The sequence below is a fragment of the Miniopterus schreibersii genome (genome assembly GCF_964146895.1).
Source record: "Miniopterus schreibersii genome assembly, chromosome: 3".
Lineage (NCBI taxonomy): Eukaryota > Metazoa > Chordata > Mammalia > Chiroptera > Miniopteridae > Miniopterus > Miniopterus schreibersii.
The window spans coordinates 44,590,757-44,612,109 of NC_138103.1; the positions used below are offsets into that span (position 1 = coordinate 44,590,757).

The 21,353-nt window shown below is 35.8% G+C and overlaps 1 protein-coding gene across 2 annotated transcripts in view; it reads right to left on the bottom strand.

The window, feature by feature from the left end:
• MAN2A1 (mannosidase alpha class 2A member 1) overlaps positions 1–21,353 on the bottom strand; it is a 162,040-nt gene that overhangs the window by 109,584 nt on the left and 31,103 nt on the right. For both annotated transcript variants that reach the window (XM_081132705.1, XM_081132704.1), the window contains exons 4-6: positions 15,375–15,546; positions 6,877–7,004; positions 266–439 (exon numbers count right to left, since the gene is read on the bottom strand). In XM_081132705.1, the coding sequence (XP_080988831.1) occupies positions 266–439; positions 6,877–7,004; positions 15,375–15,546 (474 nt within the window). The remainder of the gene's footprint in view (positions 1–265; positions 440–6,876; positions 7,005–15,374; positions 15,547–21,353) is intronic.

Below are 21,353 nucleotides of genomic sequence, written 5' to 3' on the forward strand. Positions count from 1 at the left end.
TTATTTGTAAAAGACTAATTCCTTCTATTTATTTATTTCCTTTATGCATAAAAAAGAACCCACAATGTTCTATAGATAAATATCTCCACAACGACTTAAAAGAATTTTGACACAAATACATTGGAAAAATAAGAATGTGTATCTTCAGGCAACCTGATTTTCAAGACTGACACTCTGAATAAAACCCGTAATAGCATCAGTTCATAACCCTTGTGAAATAACATCTAGGTGAAGTAATCTTCAACTTTCATCAAACCCTACATACCCCAATTCTGTCTCCAAAAAAACTCCAGCGTTTTATGCAATGAAAAATGCTTCTTAACGGCATAATGAACTCTCTGGATGAGCATATGAGAAAATCCAGCACGTTTTAGAAGATAAGCCATTGTTGGTGAATGTCCAAAAGGATCAATAGCCCAACCAGACCGAGGTTTCACTCCTGTTGAAAACAAAAATAAGCTTTAATTTTTTTAAATTAACAAATGAAATAAAAAGAAGTCACAACACATTCAGAACCAGAGTTCTATGGTCTCCTCGGTTCTAAGACAAAGGAACTGCCCAGCATTACCCTTCAGGTGCATTCCCAACAAACAGGTCTCTCTGAAGGGAGGATTCTGACACTGCCGCGTCCTCCCAGGCAGGGGAATCGCACTGGAAGGGAATCATTTGGAACTGAAATAAGCACTCTGTCATCTTAAAGATATTAGAAAACTACTGCCATTCAGTGGAGCTAGAGAAATAAACAGAATCAAGTCCTCACTCTAGGATCTCACAGTCCTGTCTTTGTGAAGCTGGATAACCCAGCAATTTGCTGTTATGTAATAAAGACAAGTACACTAACTCATTTCAACTTGTACTCCCAAATCCCAACATCAAGGAATTTTTAGGCTGTCTTTTATACCTTACAACTTCTCCAAATCATTTTATTATACAGTGGCAGAACTGATCAAATAAGTGTACTATATTTCATTAAATCTTAAGGGCTTTTTTTTTCATTTTTAAATTTTTTCAATTACAGTTTACATTCAATATTATTCTGTATCAATTTCAGATGTACATTATAGTGGTTAAACAATCATGTACTTTACAGAGTGGTCCCTCCAATATTTCAAGAACCCACCTGGCCCCGTACATAGTTATTATGATATTATTGACTATATTCTTCATGCTATAATTTACATCTCTGTAACTACCAATTTGTACTTCTTAATCCCTTCACCTTTATCACTCAGTTTCCCAACCACCCTCCCCTCTGTAAACAGTCAGTCTGTTCTCTATTTTTGATGCTGGTGCTTTCTCTCTACCTAAAAGATGTCAATGGAATTTTTCACACCTGACTCCCACCAATATTAAGAGCCATCAACTAAAGATATATCTCAATTTCAGAGGATAAAATATAAAAAATAAATAAATGCAAAGATTAGAATTGATGAAATAAAGGTTATTCATCTGGCATTACACAAATCTGATCTTTTCCTTATTCAGGATTCTCAAAGAAGGCTTCTTCTACATACAATCTATATATAAGTAATATTAGTGTGTATATTTCTTTTATTCGAATACCTGTTTAGCACCTTCCATATACCTAAGACTATGACAGGCCCTAGGATTACAAAAATGAATTAATCTTAGTTCTGACTCTGGTTGCAGACACTAACATGCAACTAGGCATAACACAGAGTAACAGAAAAGACAGCAGTGGGAAGACCTCTGTAAAACAATACTGAAGATGAACACCGAGATGGGAAATCAGCAAAGGAGACTGAGAAGGAAAAGTCAGAACTTTCAGAGGACCAAGAGTATGTGTCAGAACTTAAAAAACTGACCACATGAGACTCATGCATTTCACATATGTAATTCCAAAAACTGTAAGGAAATCTTGAACTCTGCTTAGTAACTGTGTGTGTCCATATGGGTTTAACAATTCTAAAACACCTTTCATGTATTCAAAGATTAAACAAATTAGGACAAGGAAACCAGAATTTTCACTGCTAAGAAAAGGAATCATAAACATGTAAATATGGGAGACTGGAATATACCCTATGATACTGAATTAAACGAGGAAATATTAGTACTAACCTAGGGTTTTAAATACAAATGCTTGAACACGTGTGCACGCGCACACACATACACACATACATGCTAGCTCAGTGCACTACAAGGGCCTAGATGTAGTTAACACCTCAGTACCAATAAGCACACTGTAGCTCCAGGTCTGGATCTCTAAATACCATACTCTATTAAAAATAACCTTTAAGAAATGGTTATTTCACTTCTTAGTCCAGGGCTGAGGCTGCAAAGTACAAGGTAAGCCTGGAACATATTCTTGTGCCACAAATAAAAGAAATGGTCAAAGAGCTCTGGTCAGTGTTTCTCAGTGGTTAGACCATCGGCCCACACACGAAAGAGTTGAGGGTTTGACACCCAATCAAGGGCATATACCTGGGTTGCAGGTTTGATTCGCAGCCCTGGTGAGGGCCCATGCAGGGGGCAACCAGTGGATGTGTCCTTCTCAAGCTGATGTTTCTCTCTCTCTATCTCCCTCCCTCCCTTGTACTCTCTCTGAAAAGCAATGGAAGAAAGATCCTCAGGTAAGGATTTAAAATAAATAAATAAATAAACTCTGATATGAAAGGAGGTTTGAGCTAGGAAGACATCTACAACCCAGTATCCCACAAGGGTTTTTCTTGGTGTAAGCAACTATTTTTCTAAAAAGGATTTTTTTTTTAATAAAATAAAATAAAATAATAAAATAAAATAAAATAAAAAGATAACAAAAAAATTTAAAAATTTAAAAATTTAAAAAATAAAAAGGGGCAAAATTAAGGAAAAGTACAGTATAAGAAAAATGGAAAATTTTACTAGCCAATAAAACCAAGAAAGGTCACAGAAAACATTTTGCACCATTATGCAAAATTAAGATTACCAAAACATGTAGAAGTAAAAACTGTTAGGAAAAATTACATAAAATCATTTAAAACAATAAACATACGACTCAGTTTTTGGCAAATCTAACACACTTAAAATTAGAACATGAATAATATAAATAATATAACTAATAAAACTGGATTATTTAGAGTACATTTAATGTTAAGGCTTAAGAGCGGTCAGAGAACAGTAACAAAAATGGGTATTTTGGGCAGAAGAAAATCTTTAAAATTCAAACTTAAGAAAGTTTATAATGGTCCAATCTGTTTACTAAAAATCATAAAAGCATCCCATAACCAAATGTAAAAATAAAGTCTCCAAAATAACGTTGTTCTAAACTGTTTAGAAAACAAAACTGAGTACACTAATTTACAAGATGCAGCCAAAGCTACAAGAAGAAACTCCATATTCTCAAATGTGTTCATTATCTAAATGTAAGAGCTAAGCTAAAACCATAAAACTCCTAGAAAACTACACACAGGAATAAATCTTCATGACCTATTAGAAAATGGTTAGAAAATGGTTTCTTAAATAGGACATCAAAAACATAAGTGACATCCGGCCAGTGTTGGCTCAGTGGTTGAGCGCCAACCTATGGACCAGGCAGTCACAGTTTGATTCCTGGTCAGAGGGGACATACCCAGGTTGTGGGCTCAATCCCCGGTGGAGGACGTGCAGGAGGCAGCCAACAGATGATTCTCTCTCATCATTGATGTTTCCCTCTCCCCCCCCCGCTCTTCCCCTTCCTCTCTCTGAAATCAATAAAAACATATTTAAAAAAACAACATAGGTGACAAGCAAAAATAGATAAACTAGATTTCATCAAAATTAAAACTTTTGTTCATCAAAGGACACCTTCAAGAAACTGAAATGACAACCCACAAATGGAAAAAAATATTTGCAAATCATTATCCTACAAGGAACTTGTATCAAGAATATATAAAGAACTCTTCCAAGTCAACAATAAAAAGAAGAAAAAAAAAACAATTTCAAAAATAAGCAAATTATTTGAATTGACATTTCTCTGAAGAAGATATACAAATAGCCAACATACATATGAAAAGATGCTTAACATCATTTTAAGGAAATGCAAATCAAAGCCATAATAAAATACCATTTCACACACATTAATAAGTCTAAAATAAAAGAGAAGACAATAACCAATGTTGTTGAAGATATGGAGAAATTAGAGCCCTCATATATTACTGGTGGGAATGTAAAATGGTACAGCCATTTTGAAAAACAACTAGGCAGCTCTTCAAAAATGCTAACTATAGTTACCATATGACCCAGCAATTCCACTTAGGTATATACCCAAAAGAAGTGAAAACATATATCCTCACAAAAACTTAACCCAAATATATAATAGTGGCATTATTCACAGTAGTCAAAAAGGGCAACAATCAAAATGTTCATCAACTGAAGAATATATAAACAAATGTAGTGTATTCAAGCAACAGAGTATTACTCAGCTACGAAAAGGAATGCAGCACGATCCATGCTACAGAGTGGATGAACCTTGAAAACACAATGCCAAGGGGAAGAAGGCAGTCAGAAAGGCCATAATGTATGATTCCATTTATGTGAAATGTCCAGAATAGTCAAATCCAAACATTTTAAAGGAGATTAGTAGTTGTCTGGGCCTGAGGCGGGAAAGGGAAAGCCTGAGACAGGGAAGGGGGGACTATTAAAGAGTAAGAGGTTTCATTTCTGAGATGTTGAAAAAGTCCTAAAAATAGATGGTGGTGATGGTTGCACAACTCTGTGAATATACTAAAAACTACTGAACTGTACATTTTAAATGGGTGAATTTTATATATGAAACAATACATTTATAAGAAAAAAATGTATGCTGAGCACAAGAAGCCAGATCCAAAAGAGTCCATATATATGAAGTTCTTAAATAGGCAAAAATAATCTACAGTGATAGAAATCAGAGAGCAGTTGGCTGCAGGAAGAGTTGAGGAGAAGGAGGAACTTTCTGGAGTGGTGAAGATGTGGGTTAAACAGGTACATACATTTGTTAAAACTGAAACTCTACAGTTAAGATTTATATGTTGCACTGCACGTAAACTGTATGTCAATAAAACCTAAACAAAGAAAAAATCCACAAAAACTGAGATTTAAAAAATGAATATTCTTAGCTTATAATACTCTTGGCTTGGAAAGGTGGCACTATGTAGGGGTGTCCGAGGCCACTTCCCAGTCAGTGATTTAAGACAATCTACAGGACTCAGCATATAGCTGTCCTCACAGCTACGCTTTATTACTGTGAACAAATACAAAGCAAATTCAGCTAAAGGAAAAGGCAAGGGCGCAGTCCAAAGGAAACCGGGCACAAGCTTCTAAGCACCCTGTCCCTGTGGAGGCACACATGACATGTTTAATTCCTCCACCACCAAATGTGACAGCACATGAAACACTGTCAACCAAAGAAGTTCCTGAGAGACTCAGTGTCCAAGGTTTTCATCGGGGCTGGTCACGTAGGCACCCTCTGCCTAGTACATACCGAGATTCAAGACCTCCAGAAGAAAAACAAGTATTTAGCATGAACTACACTGTTTTACAAACAATTTAAACACAGCAAGCCACTGTTAGCATTTAGGAAATCCAAGCCCCCAAACATTAGCCAAGCGCCAGCCTTGTAGGCAAGACCTTTCTAAGGATAGCAGTTTCAGACCTACTATGTTATTATCTCTTTTCTGCACAGGCATGGTATCTGCAACTTATTCTAATAATAACAATCATCACAACAACAATGTGGAAAGAGAAAAAGAAAGCAGATATGCAGAAATGTTAATAATTGGTGAACATGTTAAGGGGTTTATGGGAGTTCTTTATCGTATTCTTACAACTTCTCTTTAAGTTTGAAATTATTCCAAAATAAAAAGCAAAGAAAAAATTAATGGGGATTTTATCTTTACATAGAAAAAAATTTAAATAACAAAACATCTAGAAATAACTTCCATAAAAGCATGTTTACTTACCATACAGAAATTATAAAATTGAACTGAGAGATGAAATATTTAAAAAGAATTACATACTGTGTAGCAGAATGCAAATATTAGGTATGGCAAAGTTTCTGTTAGTCCCATGTCCTTGTGAGTCACAGTGAACATCTGATTTTATCAGTGAAACATCCTCTTCCCCACTTCTTGTAATAACAGCGCCCTTCCTTCCCCATGCAGACCCACCCATTCACATGGTTCAGGTGAGGCTGACCCACAAACCCCTCTTCCCCGGAGACCATTTCCACCAAACTGACTAGGCCTTAGTGATTTCAGTCTTATACCTCTGGCCACAGTAACTGGCTCAAAAATAAGCACATGACTTAAATTGGGCTAATTAGGTAAGGTATTAGGGAAAAACTCCTCCTCCTGGTTGTTAGAGTGGGAAGATGAGCCCTAATTTCCTATGGCCTTCTTACCACGTGGTGGGAATGAGGAGAGGATGAAAGCCATGCAAAAATGAACAGAGCCAAAGAGACAGTGCCAGGTGTCCAGAAACATACTTTGAGTCCCCTGGATCTAACTTCACCTGAAACTACCATATATCTGGAATTCTCAATGACAAATGAATACCTTTCTTTTTTTTATTTCCTTAAGCTAGGAAATAAGGTTTTTGCCTCTTATGACCAAGTGTGTTAAGTAATATATAATTAAAATCCCAATGGAGTACTTTTAGAAAAAAATTATTGTAATTAATAAAAATAATAGGTAAAAAAAATAGATAAAATAGATTAAACAAGGTACATGTCCCTAAAAGATTTTATCTATATAACTCAGTTTATGATCAAAGAAACATCAAAAATTAAAGGATAAATTATTCAAAAATAGTCAGTACTGGAAAATTAGCTATTTAAAATAATAAAATAGAGCCTCATCTCACAATCCCCCAAATTAATTGCCCAAAGTAGTCCAAATGAAGGGGAAAGACATCAATACATACCTAAATTCTTTTCCAGCCATTGATGTCCTTCAATTAGTTGGTCAATTATGGCAAAATAATGTGCAGCAGCTTCATCAGGCATAACCCAGCCACCTGTCACAATTTCCAACTGACCATTTCCTAGTAAACTAAAAAGAAAATAATGTAATAATTTAAATTAATATATATGAAAGTTCAAATAAAGAATTAAAATCAGTATAAACATTATGGACAGCCTTTAAATATAACTGTATTTATTATACTAATTGTTAAAACATTTTTTTAAAATAGTGACTGAATTTCAACTTTAGGGCTCTGGTGATAAAATATCCTAAAGTGTCTTAAGTGACCCCTCCACCCCAGGTAAAGCCCTGCAGGTCACTTTGGAAATTCCTTTTCATAAGGATATAATCTTCCACACAACCTCAAAGAAGCCTGATAAGAGGAGCCATATCTGATTTATTTCTCAATCTTGCAAAGCAACCTGCAAAGTGCTTAATTCAGAGCATAGCCTTGATGAGTGCTTATTGGAGGGCTGTTATTTTAAGCATGGTATTTGTTTCAATATCCCTATATTGAAAAATCAGTATTTATTTTAGTCCTACTGACACTGGTAAGTTAATCATACAAGCTACAGAGAAGTAACAATGATAAGGGTGAAGCTAGTAAATAGCACATGCTTCTGGGAATACAGAAAACATAAAGCACGTCCCTCCAGATTCAGTTAAAATGTAGGCTACATAGTTTATTTTTCATTATTGCGTGAAAAGCTCTAACGTCATTATCTGTCCATTGAATACTCCTTTGCCGTGATACCATACAGGGTAACTAGATCTCCAGTCCTAGAAAAACTGAATTGTCATAAGAAGATACCTTCCTCTGAGAAGGAAAACAAACTATTAAAAATTTGACAAAGTACCTGAGGAGGGATGAAAGTCAAGAATTTAAGCAAACATCTTAAAAGCCACAGACTTGTCAGTTTGCAACAAGATGTTTTAGAAAATGGTGTAAAATTTCAGAAAGAAAAGCAGCTTTAATAAGGATACACATCACTGGATACCTGCTGCTAACAGCCAACTACCAAGTCAAATTTAGCTGAAGCATGAAGCAGACCAGAGGCATAGAGAGTGTTTTCCTCCAAAGCCTTTAAGAAAAGTCACACATGAACACAACATCTGATTTATTCAAACATACGCACGACTATTCAGCCAGTGATGAGTGCATAATGGACACAACTTCTAAAAATGAACCGAAGAATAATTCCTGGTATAAAATTTTTAAATGTTAATTAAATCTGTATTGTCATGGGAATCACCAACTAATATAATTTTGCATGGAGAATAGAATGGCTCATTATAGTGTCTAAAGAAAACCAAATGTCCAGTCAAACCTCAGATTCTCACAGGCCCAAATCAAGAACTTATAATTTAAAAAGCTGTAAATTTCTAAAAACTGCATTTCTTCGATAACACAACTAAATCCAAGACTAGTTTGTCCTGCTCTTACAGTCAGTGGGATTGAGCCTCTCGTTACTTTTTTCTTATCTTTCTGGTGATTGCCTGATTCAGCCACACTTTAGAGGCCGTGGGCCAGACCCCTACTTCTCATGCTTTATGGCCAGTATGTGGAAGCCTGAGATGTCAGGACAGATTTAGGATTTAATCTCTGGCCATCAAATATAGAAACTTGACTTCCCTATCTCAATATTCCAATAAACAGAAACTTCAGAGGCACATTTTTTTAGTGAAACTCAAAAAGCACATCAATAAGTTTAGACTTGTATTATTAAGACAGTAACCTCAAACATTTCTTTCATTTCAATATGCAAACAAAGATAGCTAAGAGAATAGGGTAGAGGGTTCACTTAAATATACACACAGGAAAAAAGATGTGAGAGGATAGTAGAAAGACTTGGCATTCTTGGAGAAGCAATGAAACCCAGCCATGTGGTGAATACATAATATCTGTAGTAATTGACGGTACCTTTCCTACCAGTACATATTTCGAGCCTATTCCATGCCAAAAGGGCCACACAGAGAAGCTGGTCAAGGCTCTGGCCAACACACAAACTGTTCTAGGTTCTAACAACTCACAGGGCTTCTCCACTGAACAGTGGTCTCAATAGCAGGAGCAGATGTGACGTAAAAACTACTTCAACGCCTCAGAGCCCAGAGAGAAAAAATGAATATGTAATACACTGGGTGCTAGTCAAAGGAAGCGTGAAGGCTAATGTCTCAGCTGCCTGACTGAGTCAGGGCACACATTTTGATGTATTTTTTATAAACATCGTGCAGTATTTAACTGCATTTAGCCAAAAAAATATTCAAATAGGAAGCCTAAGAAGTAAAAAGGATGTTAACATAGTCATTTTCAAAATAAAACAAGCATAGACAGAAAATGTGCCTATTTATTTAACAAGAGGAAGTTTCTTTTAAATCCACTGGATATGTGTTACAGGTAGGCGCCATCACTACCATTGGTTACATTAGTTTGAATCACAAAACAATGGAAAGGCTAGATGTTTGCAGAGATCTCCCTTTAGTTAACGAGATTTTAATTTTTAAAAGCTTATAGAGCCAACTACTCTGCCACAGGGCGGAGAATCAAACAAGTCACTGCTGGAAGAGATTACGAGGTCATCTGAGGTATGTTTCTGTTAAGTTCCCACAATCAGTCAGTGTTCTTCAGGGATAAGGGAAGCACACATGGAACCCTGCAGGAATTAGCAGGCTCAGCTCTGCAACAGTTAGCTCACAAATTTAAGTACAGACATTTAATCCATAGACTCATCTGAGGAAAAACAAGCCACTGCATGAGCATTACACTAGCAGTCAAAAAAATGCTATCTGTAATGCCACTTAGTACAAACCCGGAATTTTAAATAATGGGAACAAACCTATGTAGCTATTAAGTTGTTCCCCAAAACATACATTTAGGCAAGAAACACTAAGAATATTTAAGTAAGTAGAGAAAAAATGCTATTACCCTACTTTTATAAATAAATGTAATAAATGAATAAATGTGAGTGGTTATAGCTAGAAGAAAGGGAGCTTTAGCAAAGCCTGACAAGAAACAAAAATCACTGGCCCTAATGTGGCTATAAAACAATTTTTTCTTCAAGCAAAACATCATTAAGGATCAGGCCTATAGTTCAGAATATTTCCCATGGTCAAAACAAAAGCTCTCAAAAGGAGTTTGACTAAAACAATGGATTAAGCACTAGATCTAATTTGCATTCCTACCCCCAACATCTTACTGTCTTCTACCCTTAATATTGGGTTGAATCACATAAAATTGCCATTTTTTACATCAAAAGTTGTCAAATATCAGCAATTTCATATGGCCCAATGTAAGTAAAATGGCCAACAGAATATATAAAAAAGAGAAACTTGTGTCCAGGTAGAATAAGGAGAAAGGGACCATCCTTATGCCACAAAATCAGCAGTATTTGTGACAGATACTATGCAGGTAAAACTAAAAGAATTCAACAAATCCTGACCTACAACCCTCCTGCATGAAAAATCAGCATGGAGTCCCAAGTAGTAAGGAGAGAAGAGTCTAAGAGATTCTGGTAACAGTCCCTAATCTAGAGGGCCAAGGGCTGACACAAAGCTGGATCTTGGGACAGACACTAATCACAGTCCCCATCCTTCATCCTCAGGGTGTTTGGTGAGCCCCACCTTGCAGGAGCCTCTTCAGTCCCAGGCCCTAACTGCTGCAGAGGTCAGCGCCCTAATGTGGCTACACAGGGACAGAGCCTGGCATGGCCTCACCTTAACCAAAAGCAGCAAGCAGCAAGCCCCGTTTCCTTCTGAGGTGGCGGACTCTTTCCTACTGTCAGTGAGGCAGCACCTTCAGACAGGCCGAGGCTCCTACCTAGCTTACAAGCCACACAAGAGAAAGTTAGATGCAGAAAGCCAGCTGCGGGTGCCTCATCTGACAAAGAGCAGACACTCATGGATCAACCAATCTTCCCACAGCCCCAGCTCCTCTCTTCCCATCAGTCAGTCCTATTCATAACCGGGCATCCTTCCTGGATGCTGGGTCCATAACACTCATCTTCCAGAACCCAGCTTTCCAACAAAGGATCTGAGGAATAATCTATCAGGTAAGTTTCTTGTTTGCAAGCAACACTAGCTAATGCTGGAGGGGGAACGTATGGGAGACTGTCCTAAACACAGAGTACTGAGGACAGGCTAAAAGTCCACACTTAACAAAAGGCTGGAAGAAAACAAGAGATCATGTGCTATGGGGAACACAGGGACCAAGCCACAGGACAGGAAGACTCTTGCAAAGGCACTGGTGCTGTGAGGGATGACCTGCAACCTTCCCTCCAGGTCTGTTTCCCTTCTTTCCATCTGTCCACCCTCGCTTCACTCTCTAAAGATTCAAAACCCTGGAAAAATAATATATTGATTAACTGAGCTCAGTTATGGCCCATCTGATCTGGGCAGGAAGATGGAGGAAGTGATTTCTGTGAGACACCGTTTCCCAAAAGGAAATCTGGTGAAATGGATGTTGGCTAGCCAATTAACTAATACCCATGGCAAGGAAACAAAGTATTTCATTAGAGAAGGAAGGGATTATGGGAGAGTTACATTTTCTGTTTTGGAACAAATTCCAAGTGTGGATACATCTGTTATTGCTCAAGGATAAATAAAAAGGGGGAATATACTTGAACTTACAAATAGCAATAGCAAGAACACAGAAATAAAGGGTAAAAAAAAAAACATAGTTAAAACTAAGCTTTTAAAAGCCAGAAAAAGAACAGGATCCATACCACAGAGAAGTGAATCTGAGGGTAGGGAGGGATCCTCTAGGAGAAAACCCCTAAAAGCAGTGAATATCACTAATTTAAAATGTATATATATGTGCAAAAAAGAGGCCAGGGATCAATACCAGACAACCGAATTCTAAAACAAATGAAATAAAAGTGGTAATTAATAAGAACAGAATTGTAAGCTGGAGAAATGTTTGAATTGGTTGATGGAATATTTAATAAGTTTTTTATATCTACATACCTGGTGAAAATTTAGAATTTTATGGATAACATAGGCATAAAAACAGTGTGGAATGCTATTATTATTATTATTAAATGACCGCTTCTTGGAAGCCTGCATATCAACAATGAGAAAACTCACTCTTTACTATCTAATATACTTTAGTTAGATTAAAGAGCTAAGTATAATTGCATGGGGGGAAAAACAAAGCAAAAAAAGAATTTTATGGATAATACTTTTTAAACCCTAAAAATATCTGAGCAAAGGGGAAGATGATCTTCACTAAAACTTTACTAAGGAAACATTTTAAGAAAGGAAATATAAATTGTATAGTTAAATTCTGCTATTAAAAGATAAAGACCCTCAGTGTGACTTCAGAACTAAAAACAATATTTGGTGTCCAAAGTGGCAAATAAACGTTAAAATAATAAGAGTTGCTAATGTCTATTAATGATTTAAAATACTCCAGACATTGTGCTAAACACATTATTTGCACTCATTCAATCCTCATAAAAAAATAAATTAAATACGTCCCAGTATTACCCCCACTTGACAAATTAAAAAAATGAGGTACAGAGAGGTTAACTTCCCCACAGTCACACAGTAGATGGGAGTTTGCCAGATTTAAACCCATGCAGCCTGGCTCCAGTGCCCAGCCATTTGAACTACCACTCTAGGCTGTCCTTAAGATAGAAAGGGCAGCACAGATCAGTCAAATCCAAATAAAATGAATAAAAATTGTACAGTCCATACTCTCTGACCATAAGACACGAAAACTAGCTTTTAAATCTAAAGTATAACTGGGGGGGAAATTGCACTTGGAAATTAAAAATTATTCTCCTAACATACTCAAATCAAGGAGAAAACAATAAATACAGTTATAAAACATTTAAGAAAAATATATAATAATAATAAAATAACATAAAAATGTAAAAGCTAGTTAGAGCAGTGCTAAAAGGCAAACACACAAACAGAGACATAGTCCTTATTAAAATAAGTGAACTGGCCCATTTAGCTTTAGTAAAAGCAGGTAGAAGGAATTAGTGAAAGATAAAAGCAGAAAAGTTGAGTAAAAACCAGTAACATAAATAGTTCTTTGGGGGAGAGAAGGGGTACAAAAGCCAACAACAAAAAAAAAGCTTTAGCCAGTCTAATCAAGACGAAGAAAAAATTCAGCTTCCCAAAAGTAATGAAAAGAAAACTACAGATGTGATAAAATCTTACAATCTGAACACTTGCACTAAAATCTCTATAAAATTCTCATTTAAGAAAATATGTACTCAAGGAGTAATGTAAGACCTAGACAGACAAAAAAATTTTTTAATCTTAAAACTCAGTCAAAGAATTACCTATAAAACAAACACTAGTTCCACAGGGCTTTATAGAACAGTTCTTAATATAAAAGTTTGCAAACTAGTAGGTAGCTCTATTTAAACGAAGGATTCTGTTTCACTGTGTGTGTGTAAGCGTGTGTGTGAGAGAGTGAGAGAGAGAGGAGAGAAGAGAATCTAAATTGCTGCTAACATTTCAATTTAAAAAGTCAAGATATTTTAAGTAACATTTTGGAATTCCAGCTTGTCTTGAATAATTGGAGAACTATCCTGACCACTCTGGTTCCCGTGGCCAATGTGGCTGGAGTGGAAGAGAGGCTAGCCACTGTGGGTGGGGCAACTACTCTTGGTTCATCCCAACACCCCCAAAGCCCATAGCCTTCAGTTACGGCACTTTCCTGGCCAATCTTATAAGCATTTTAAGTGTGCTCTGGTGGAAGGGGGGGGGTTTAAAAAGCAAATTCCAATGGCTAACCAGTTCTTTCCAAATTACCTTTAAATGTTTATGTCAATTTCCCTCAAAATCCTTTTTTTAATAGGGTAGAAAGAATTTTAAAAATTACTTCTGAAGTTCTTTGGGAAAATTAAGTGCTCACTCATTAAAATAATTTTTCAATAAAGAAAGACAAGGAGACATTTAAACTGTCAGTTAATGAAACTTCATAAAGCTCCAACAATTACAAACAGAAAAGTCCATGAAAGAGGTCAGAAAGTCCAGAAATCAGCGCATCTCTAAATACAATAAAGATGGCACTTCAAATCAGTAAAAGGGATGGCCTATTTAAATCTTCGGGAAGCAGCACAGCATGAAAGGGAATGGACAGGCTGGACTGTAGGGCTGGACAGGCTGCACTGAACAGCATACCATCGCGGCACGCCCCAGCCGGGTGACCCCGAAAGACCAGTGAGTGTCCTCATCAATAAAAGGTGAAGAGTCATTGTACCTACTTCACAGGATTGTTGTGAGGATTATCAGTTACTATTTGTAAAGTACTTAGAACAGGGGCTAATACAGTAAGTGCTGTAATGTGACAGTAAATATATAAAAGAAAACAATATATGCTAAAATAATCCTTAAACTCCAGGGAGCAGAGAGGAGGGGGATATGGTAATTTCAGGATTTTAAAAACTGAATGGTGAAAAATGAAACTAGGGAAAAGAGTACTATTTATTTGATCTCTAGATTAGAAAATACCTTTTAAATTTTACAGGCAATGTAAATATCAAGAAAACAAATTAATCAATTTGACTACATAAAAATGTTAAGTCTGTCTATCAAGCAGTAAGAACTAAGAAAAGAAACACTTGAGGCTAAATAGGGTTGATATGTGCATGTGTGTATATGTATGTGTATGAACATAATTACAAATCAGTAAGAAAAGTTACATGACCAAGCAATTTATAATGCTTTGCTTAAATATATGAAAAATATGCAGTATTATCACTCATCAAAAATGCAAATTAAGCCCTGGCTGATGTTGCTCAATAGCGTACACACCAAAGGGTCTTGGGTTTGATTTGGTGTGTAGAGCAATGGCGTACACACCAAAGGGTCTTGGGTTTGATTCCCAGTCAAGGGCACGTACCTGGGTTGCAGGTTCATCCCAGCTCTGGTCAGGGTACGTGGGGGAGGCAAGCAATCAATGTTTCTCTCTCACACTGATGTTTCTTTCTCTCTCTCTCTTTCTCTCCACCTCTCTTCCTTTATACTCTCTCTAAAAATAATGGAAAAAATGTCCTCAGGTGAAGATTTAAAAAAATGCAAATTAAAATTATATTTTTAACCATAAAATTGGTCAAGGTTTTAGAGAAAAAAAACTGTATTACTGGTGAACAGGCAGAGAAATCGGTACACTACGATATGGAATATTGAAGAATAAAGAATCACTGAAACAACCTTTCCGGGGTCCCTTTGACTATATGTTTCAAAAAACCTTTGAAAGATCAAGCCCCTTTAACCTAGTAATTCCATTTCTAGGACAAAATTGGAACATAAGGATTTTAATGCAAAAGTTCCAAGTCACTTTTTCAGAGATGAACCAGAATCAAGGAAAAACAGATGTGAAAAAATATTTTACGTTTCAAATATAAAGCTAAGAATTTTCACCTTCTAAAAAAATCAACACCTGTTTCACTATACAATTAATGTTTAATACTACCAAACTTCAAAAAAAGTTTAAAAACATACCTTTTAATAATATCCTTCTTGTGCTTATCTGTAGTGTCCCACCACTTTGAAAGGTAAGAGATCTCAGACCATATAAATGTCCTCCGTGAGTCTTCTTTCAGCTTAATGGCCATGTTATTAAAAATATACTGAGTCTTCTCTTTAAAGTAGTCATTGAAAGTCTTCAACCAACCTAAATCAAGACAGAAATATAGCGCAAATGTCTGGTTCATATGTCTGATTTCAACTTAGTCATATTCCGTTGTATTACCTTTGAATGCCCTTGGAGGTTTCAGTCATATAAAGACATATGTAATAATTTCACAAATGTTTTGAATTAATGAAATTTCATTTGAATGAACATGAGACTTGCAAGGTCAGTAAAAATTAAATTATAAAAATACTCTGAAAGCTGCACAAATTCAGATACAAATGGGGAAAATTACATAAGGCCAAAAAGCACTTGTTTAAACTTAACAATTATAATATCTAATTATTTATACTTTATCTCTAGTTTAAGGAATTTTCTTATTTTAAAAAATGTGAACAATGCTAACAAGTTGGCACTACTGTTCTCATAATATGGGAGGACATTTTTATCCTCTGAGGGCACAGCTAAAATTCTCCACCCGTTAAATAAGTTAAACTAAGAAAAAGAAAATCAAAAGTACAAACTGTATGTAATAGCCAGCAGCAGAGCAATAAGGTAATTACAACACTACTATGAATACTGAAAAGTAGAATTCTGCCAAAGAGGCATTAGTTCCCAAAGGCTGTTCATTATTCCCTTTTTTGGTAGCACAAATTTGACACTAATCAAACAACAAATGGGTACACATCTATGTAAACTTTTCTCAAGAGAGAATTGTAAATGTTGATAACTTACTTCTTTGCCTTTTCCTTCTACTTCTCAAACATCCAGGAAATTTTATCTGAAGACATGCAATTTGAGTATAAAGAAACATTTCTAACAAGACCCATATGTCCCAACATAGCCCCACCTGCAGAGCACTGAACAACGTAACGAGTAACTGAAGCAAAAACGTACAGAGCCACGGATTCCACCTACTGGCAAAGTGGACCCTCTGGAAAATAATCTCTCATCTAGGCAATCTTACAGGGAGGGTGCATCTATACATCCAGGCTGAACTACTGCTCTATTATTTCCATGTCTCAAACATGTGGGAAACTAAAATATAAGGGCTTCAACTATTCCTTTTGTCTCTATGATTAAGTTAATATTCAATGTATACTGTATTTGCTGGCACAAAATAATAAAAACCTGCCATGGTGGAGAAGACAATAGAAGTATTTTGACAACGCAAATATGAGCTTCTGAAAAGGGTACTGCCACTGTGACTATACTTCCCCCTTTTGCTTTAACTGAAATCCATTCATTCGATAGTTATTTACTGAACACCAACAAAATGATAGGAGTCAAGGAGGGATATAGTGTAAAATACTCTTTACAGGACTTTCTTTATCTAGGGCACTTTTAAGCTGGTTTTTCACTAAATAATGCTACCTGGACAATTCAACTTTTCCATGTTTCAATTAAATGTCTGTACCTGAAAATAAATAAATAAATAACATAACCTCAGATATCTCAGTGTGTTCAGACCTGAGCCTAGTATATAACATAGCACTTGATAAATACTAACTGCTATTGTTATTATCAGCATAAATATTACCATAAGTCTTTAAATGCCTCGCCCCATCTCTACAATCAAAGCAGGTAAAAGAACTAAAAAATATTTCTAACATCTAATTTTGAAAAGTATACAATTTATTTAAAACATTTAAATAAGCTGCTTCACATCTTAAACATATTGGTTAATCAAAATTATGATTTGCATAGAATTCATTCTATGCCCTTGTTATGGGCTGAACTGTGTCCCCTCAAAATTCATGTGAATAAGTCCTAACTCCCAATACCTCAGAATGTGACTGTATTTGGAGATATATAGAGTCTTTAAAGAGGAAACTAAGGTAAAATGAGGTCATATGAGTGGACCCTAATCCAATATGTCCTTATAAGAAAAGGCAATAGGACACAGGCACACATGGAAGACCACATGAAGGAAGGCACTGGAGGAAGAAGGCCATCTAGAAGCCAAGATGAGAGGCCCTCAGAAGAAACCAATCCTGTTGGCACCTTGATTTTGGACTTCTGGCCTCCAGAAATGCTAGGAAATAAGTTTCAGTTGTTTAAGCTTTCTCGTCTGTGTTGTACTTTGTGAATGGCAGCCCTAGTGAACTAATACAGCACTAGAAAAAAATTAGTGTTATTACCATCCAAAAAATAAAAATCACAATGTGGGAAGAATTTATTTTACCATCATAATATTTAATACATCTACCTCCATATTACAAGATTAAGCCAAAAGCAAATGTATGTAGGTAACATCTATTTCTGTACCACGCTATTATAATTATTTTTTTAAATATCACACATACCTTTCACCTAAATTTTTACAAAGGTCAAAACTAATCCTTAATTATTTGGTTATTAACTCAATTAAAGAAAAGAACTATGAACAGTGGAATGCCTCTAAAATTAACTTAGTAAGAAAATGCTAGTAATCTAGCATAAAAGGCAAATTTAGAATAACCTTTATAAAGATTAATAAGTAAAAGCTTTTTTTAAAGTATAATTACTTATTTTCATCAGTTATACTTTGTTATGAACTAAGTCCATGTCAAAGAATAGTTTATCACAAGAGTTTTCATAAAAGAATCACAGTGACTGATTAATCCACTTTGCCTTCAACACTTCATTTGCCCTTCAACCATCATGCAGAAAATATGTCAAAGACATTTAAGTGAGCCAAAATACAAGCTCAGAGATGTCAACTTAAAAGCCTTCCATAAAACACATCTATAATAGAGACTCATATCACAACAATATAACACAATTAATGAAGAATGAACTGAAAGATAGTCTCTTGCAGCTTTCAATATTGAGTAATATAACAGTAAATTAGTTTTTATTGCTCTTATACAATAGAGTAATCAAGTATTCCCTTTTACACTGAATTGGCTCTTTCTTTTTCTAAATTACTGTAAAACTGCAATTGTATATTATCATGATCCCAATCAGAAAGATCGTATTTTATAAAAAGTTCTATGGGATAAATTTTTGTGACATAACATTATATTCTTACCTCTAGATTTAATCATCTTAGGACACTGGAGTTGCAAACTGATTTACTTAAGTGGTCAATTCATAGCCTTTTTCTTTCCCTTGAATGCACTTGGAAATTGAACCAGGGCTAAAATAGCATTAAAAATACCTTTCCATTTAGTCTTTTGCACTCTAACAACACTATCACCCATAAAACAGCTAATTGCTATTTTAAATAAATGGGGAAAATTTTTTTTTAAATGAGTACATAATTAGAAGTTCTGTAAAGCTGGAATAATTCCAAATTTAATGTTATTTTATCACAAAAAAGTTAAGTTCTAAAATATAAAACTAATAAAGTTAAAAACACTATTGCTTATTTTTAATATGCATAAACAAACACGTATTAATTGCTCACTGAAAAAACACAACTTTTAAAAAATTTTGGACTCTTGATCTACCTTCCAAGTCTAGAGACTTTGTGGAGATCCGATCCTCTTAAGGACCACTTAGTTTTATTTGGTTCCAGGGCATATACAGTATCACCCTTAGGACCTAGGCAAGAGCCCTCCACTCTGAGTTCTAAACTCTCGAGGGATCTCCCTACTCGTCCTCTGAAAACATCTTTTACCACATGATAATTCCATGGGACAAAGAACATGCCCATCCAGAGCCTGCCCTGCCCTCCCCTGCCCTTTGGAGTACCAGGGCCCAGAAATCTGTGTCCCAACAGCCCCAAGCCAGCTTCTAGAGCCTCCCTGTCAGGGCAGTCAACCTTGCAGGTAGTAACCTCCCTAGCCTGAGTAGCTGGCAAGGGGCTGCGCTTTGTAGGAGAGTGAAGAATGCTGGTATGTCTGCAAGAAGGGCCCTCATAGTTTACACAAGGGCCAGATCTAGGAGGAGAGGGTTTGGGCTGCCCTATAGGCTGACTCCCCCACACTCCACCACATTCCAGTGGGTAACTGGAGCCCCAGCACTCTAAACCCACACTTGGCCTTCCAGATCACTGAGCTACTTCTCAAGGCAGGTGAAAAAGGTCTATTTTATTTAGCAATGTATTAGTTTGATTTATAACTTTTAAATGTTTAGACATAGGGTCTGAGGGCCTCCATATACTTTTTGCCCCAGGTGCTGCAAATTTTAGATGCAGACCTGGAAACATGCCAACCCAAACTTCAAACTAGTCAGTGTTCATGAGTCCAACAGCTGGTACAAAGCCTACAACAGCAAGAGTTCAATAAGCACTTGACAGATGAATGATGACGTATAGCCAAAAGGACTGAGAAAAAGATATGTGGAATATAAATGCAAATTTATTACTTCAACTAGAAATGAAACTAAAAGTAAAAGATATACATTACTAGCTCTAATATGCTCACTGTCTGTTCTGATGCTAATCTAATAATCTCTGACCAATATCTAGCTCTAATATGCTCACTGTCTGTTTTGATGCTAATCTAATAATCTCTGACCAATATCTTTAAGTTTTTCTTTAGTATCTGAAAAGGCTGTCAGTCCTAAAATGATTTAAAACACACATCTTGAAAAAGACATGTCCCTCAAATCATTGTTACACTGTTATGGTTTTAACTACTACAATAATGATTTTTTAATGAGTACATAAATTTCGCTCAGAAGTTAAATAGGTACCAACTATTAAGAAAACATAAAAAGATTTTGAGTCAAAAATAATTATATGCAAATTAACGTTTAAAAAATGCAACTTAAGCTTCAAGTTATTTCCATTTTAATGTAATATTCTCAAATTTAAAAATAAATACAAATAGGGCTCATAAAAAGAGAAAGCTTAATTTTAGTAATTAAGTTATTCTCTAGCAACAGGTCTCTTCCATCACTTGTCAAATCCTTTAGTATTTGACTACAACAACCAGTTTTACACTTAAGGGGTCACATACAACCTTAATTGGTATTACCATAACTTAGATATGCTGCTGATTAATTTTAATTCCAAGATTTCTATTATAAATTAAGCTTGTTTTCCCCTAATTAATAAACTGTGAGTTTTAATTCATGTTCTCTTCTAGTTTATCCATTCAAACACAAACCAAGCATCTAGTAAAGGCAAAGCAATAAAGCTAAGCTAAATAGAAACAGATTCTATAGTGAAAAAATGAACAAATGCTGTGAAATAAAGAAATGGTAAATTCCTACCAGAAGGAAAGAAAAGGGATTCTTAGACTAGTCATCATATGGATAGAGGGGAAAGGTGGTGTTTCCAATTGAGGCAAGAGCATATGGAAAAGACACTAAGCTATGAAGGTACACATCAATTTCGGGGAGAAGGCAGCTAGGTAGGGCTGCAATGCAGCTTACACGGTGGGAGCATGTGCAGAAATAAGAGTAGAAGTGGGAGTCAGATCACTGCAAACCTTCTGAACCATTTTTGCTTCTTACTGAAAATTTAAGAGGAAAAAAGTTAAGGTTTTCTGATTTTTGCTTTGAAAAATAACTGTTCTGTGAGTATAAAGGATAGAATAAAAAAGCAAAGTAGACAAGAAAAAGGAAATGAGGCCATTACAATAATTCTGCTAAAAAAAAAAAAGGTTAATGAATTGCAGTGGAAATGGACAGAAGGAAATAAGAGGCCAAACAGGCAAAAACAAGAGAACTTAGTAACTTACTAAAGTTTCCAGGAGAGAGGAGTGGGACAGGCCAGGATTAAGCTCAGGTTTTCCAAAGACCCATGAATGTTTGGAAACCTATAAACCTGCTGATTCCTCTAAATGCTTTTGGACTCAGGTTTCCAAAATAACCTAACCATTTTTTTCCAGGTGATTCAGTGTCATCTAATTGTTTTCAAAGCGTATCAGCTTCACTTCCATTAAGTTGCCAGAGATACAGCACTTTCTGGATGC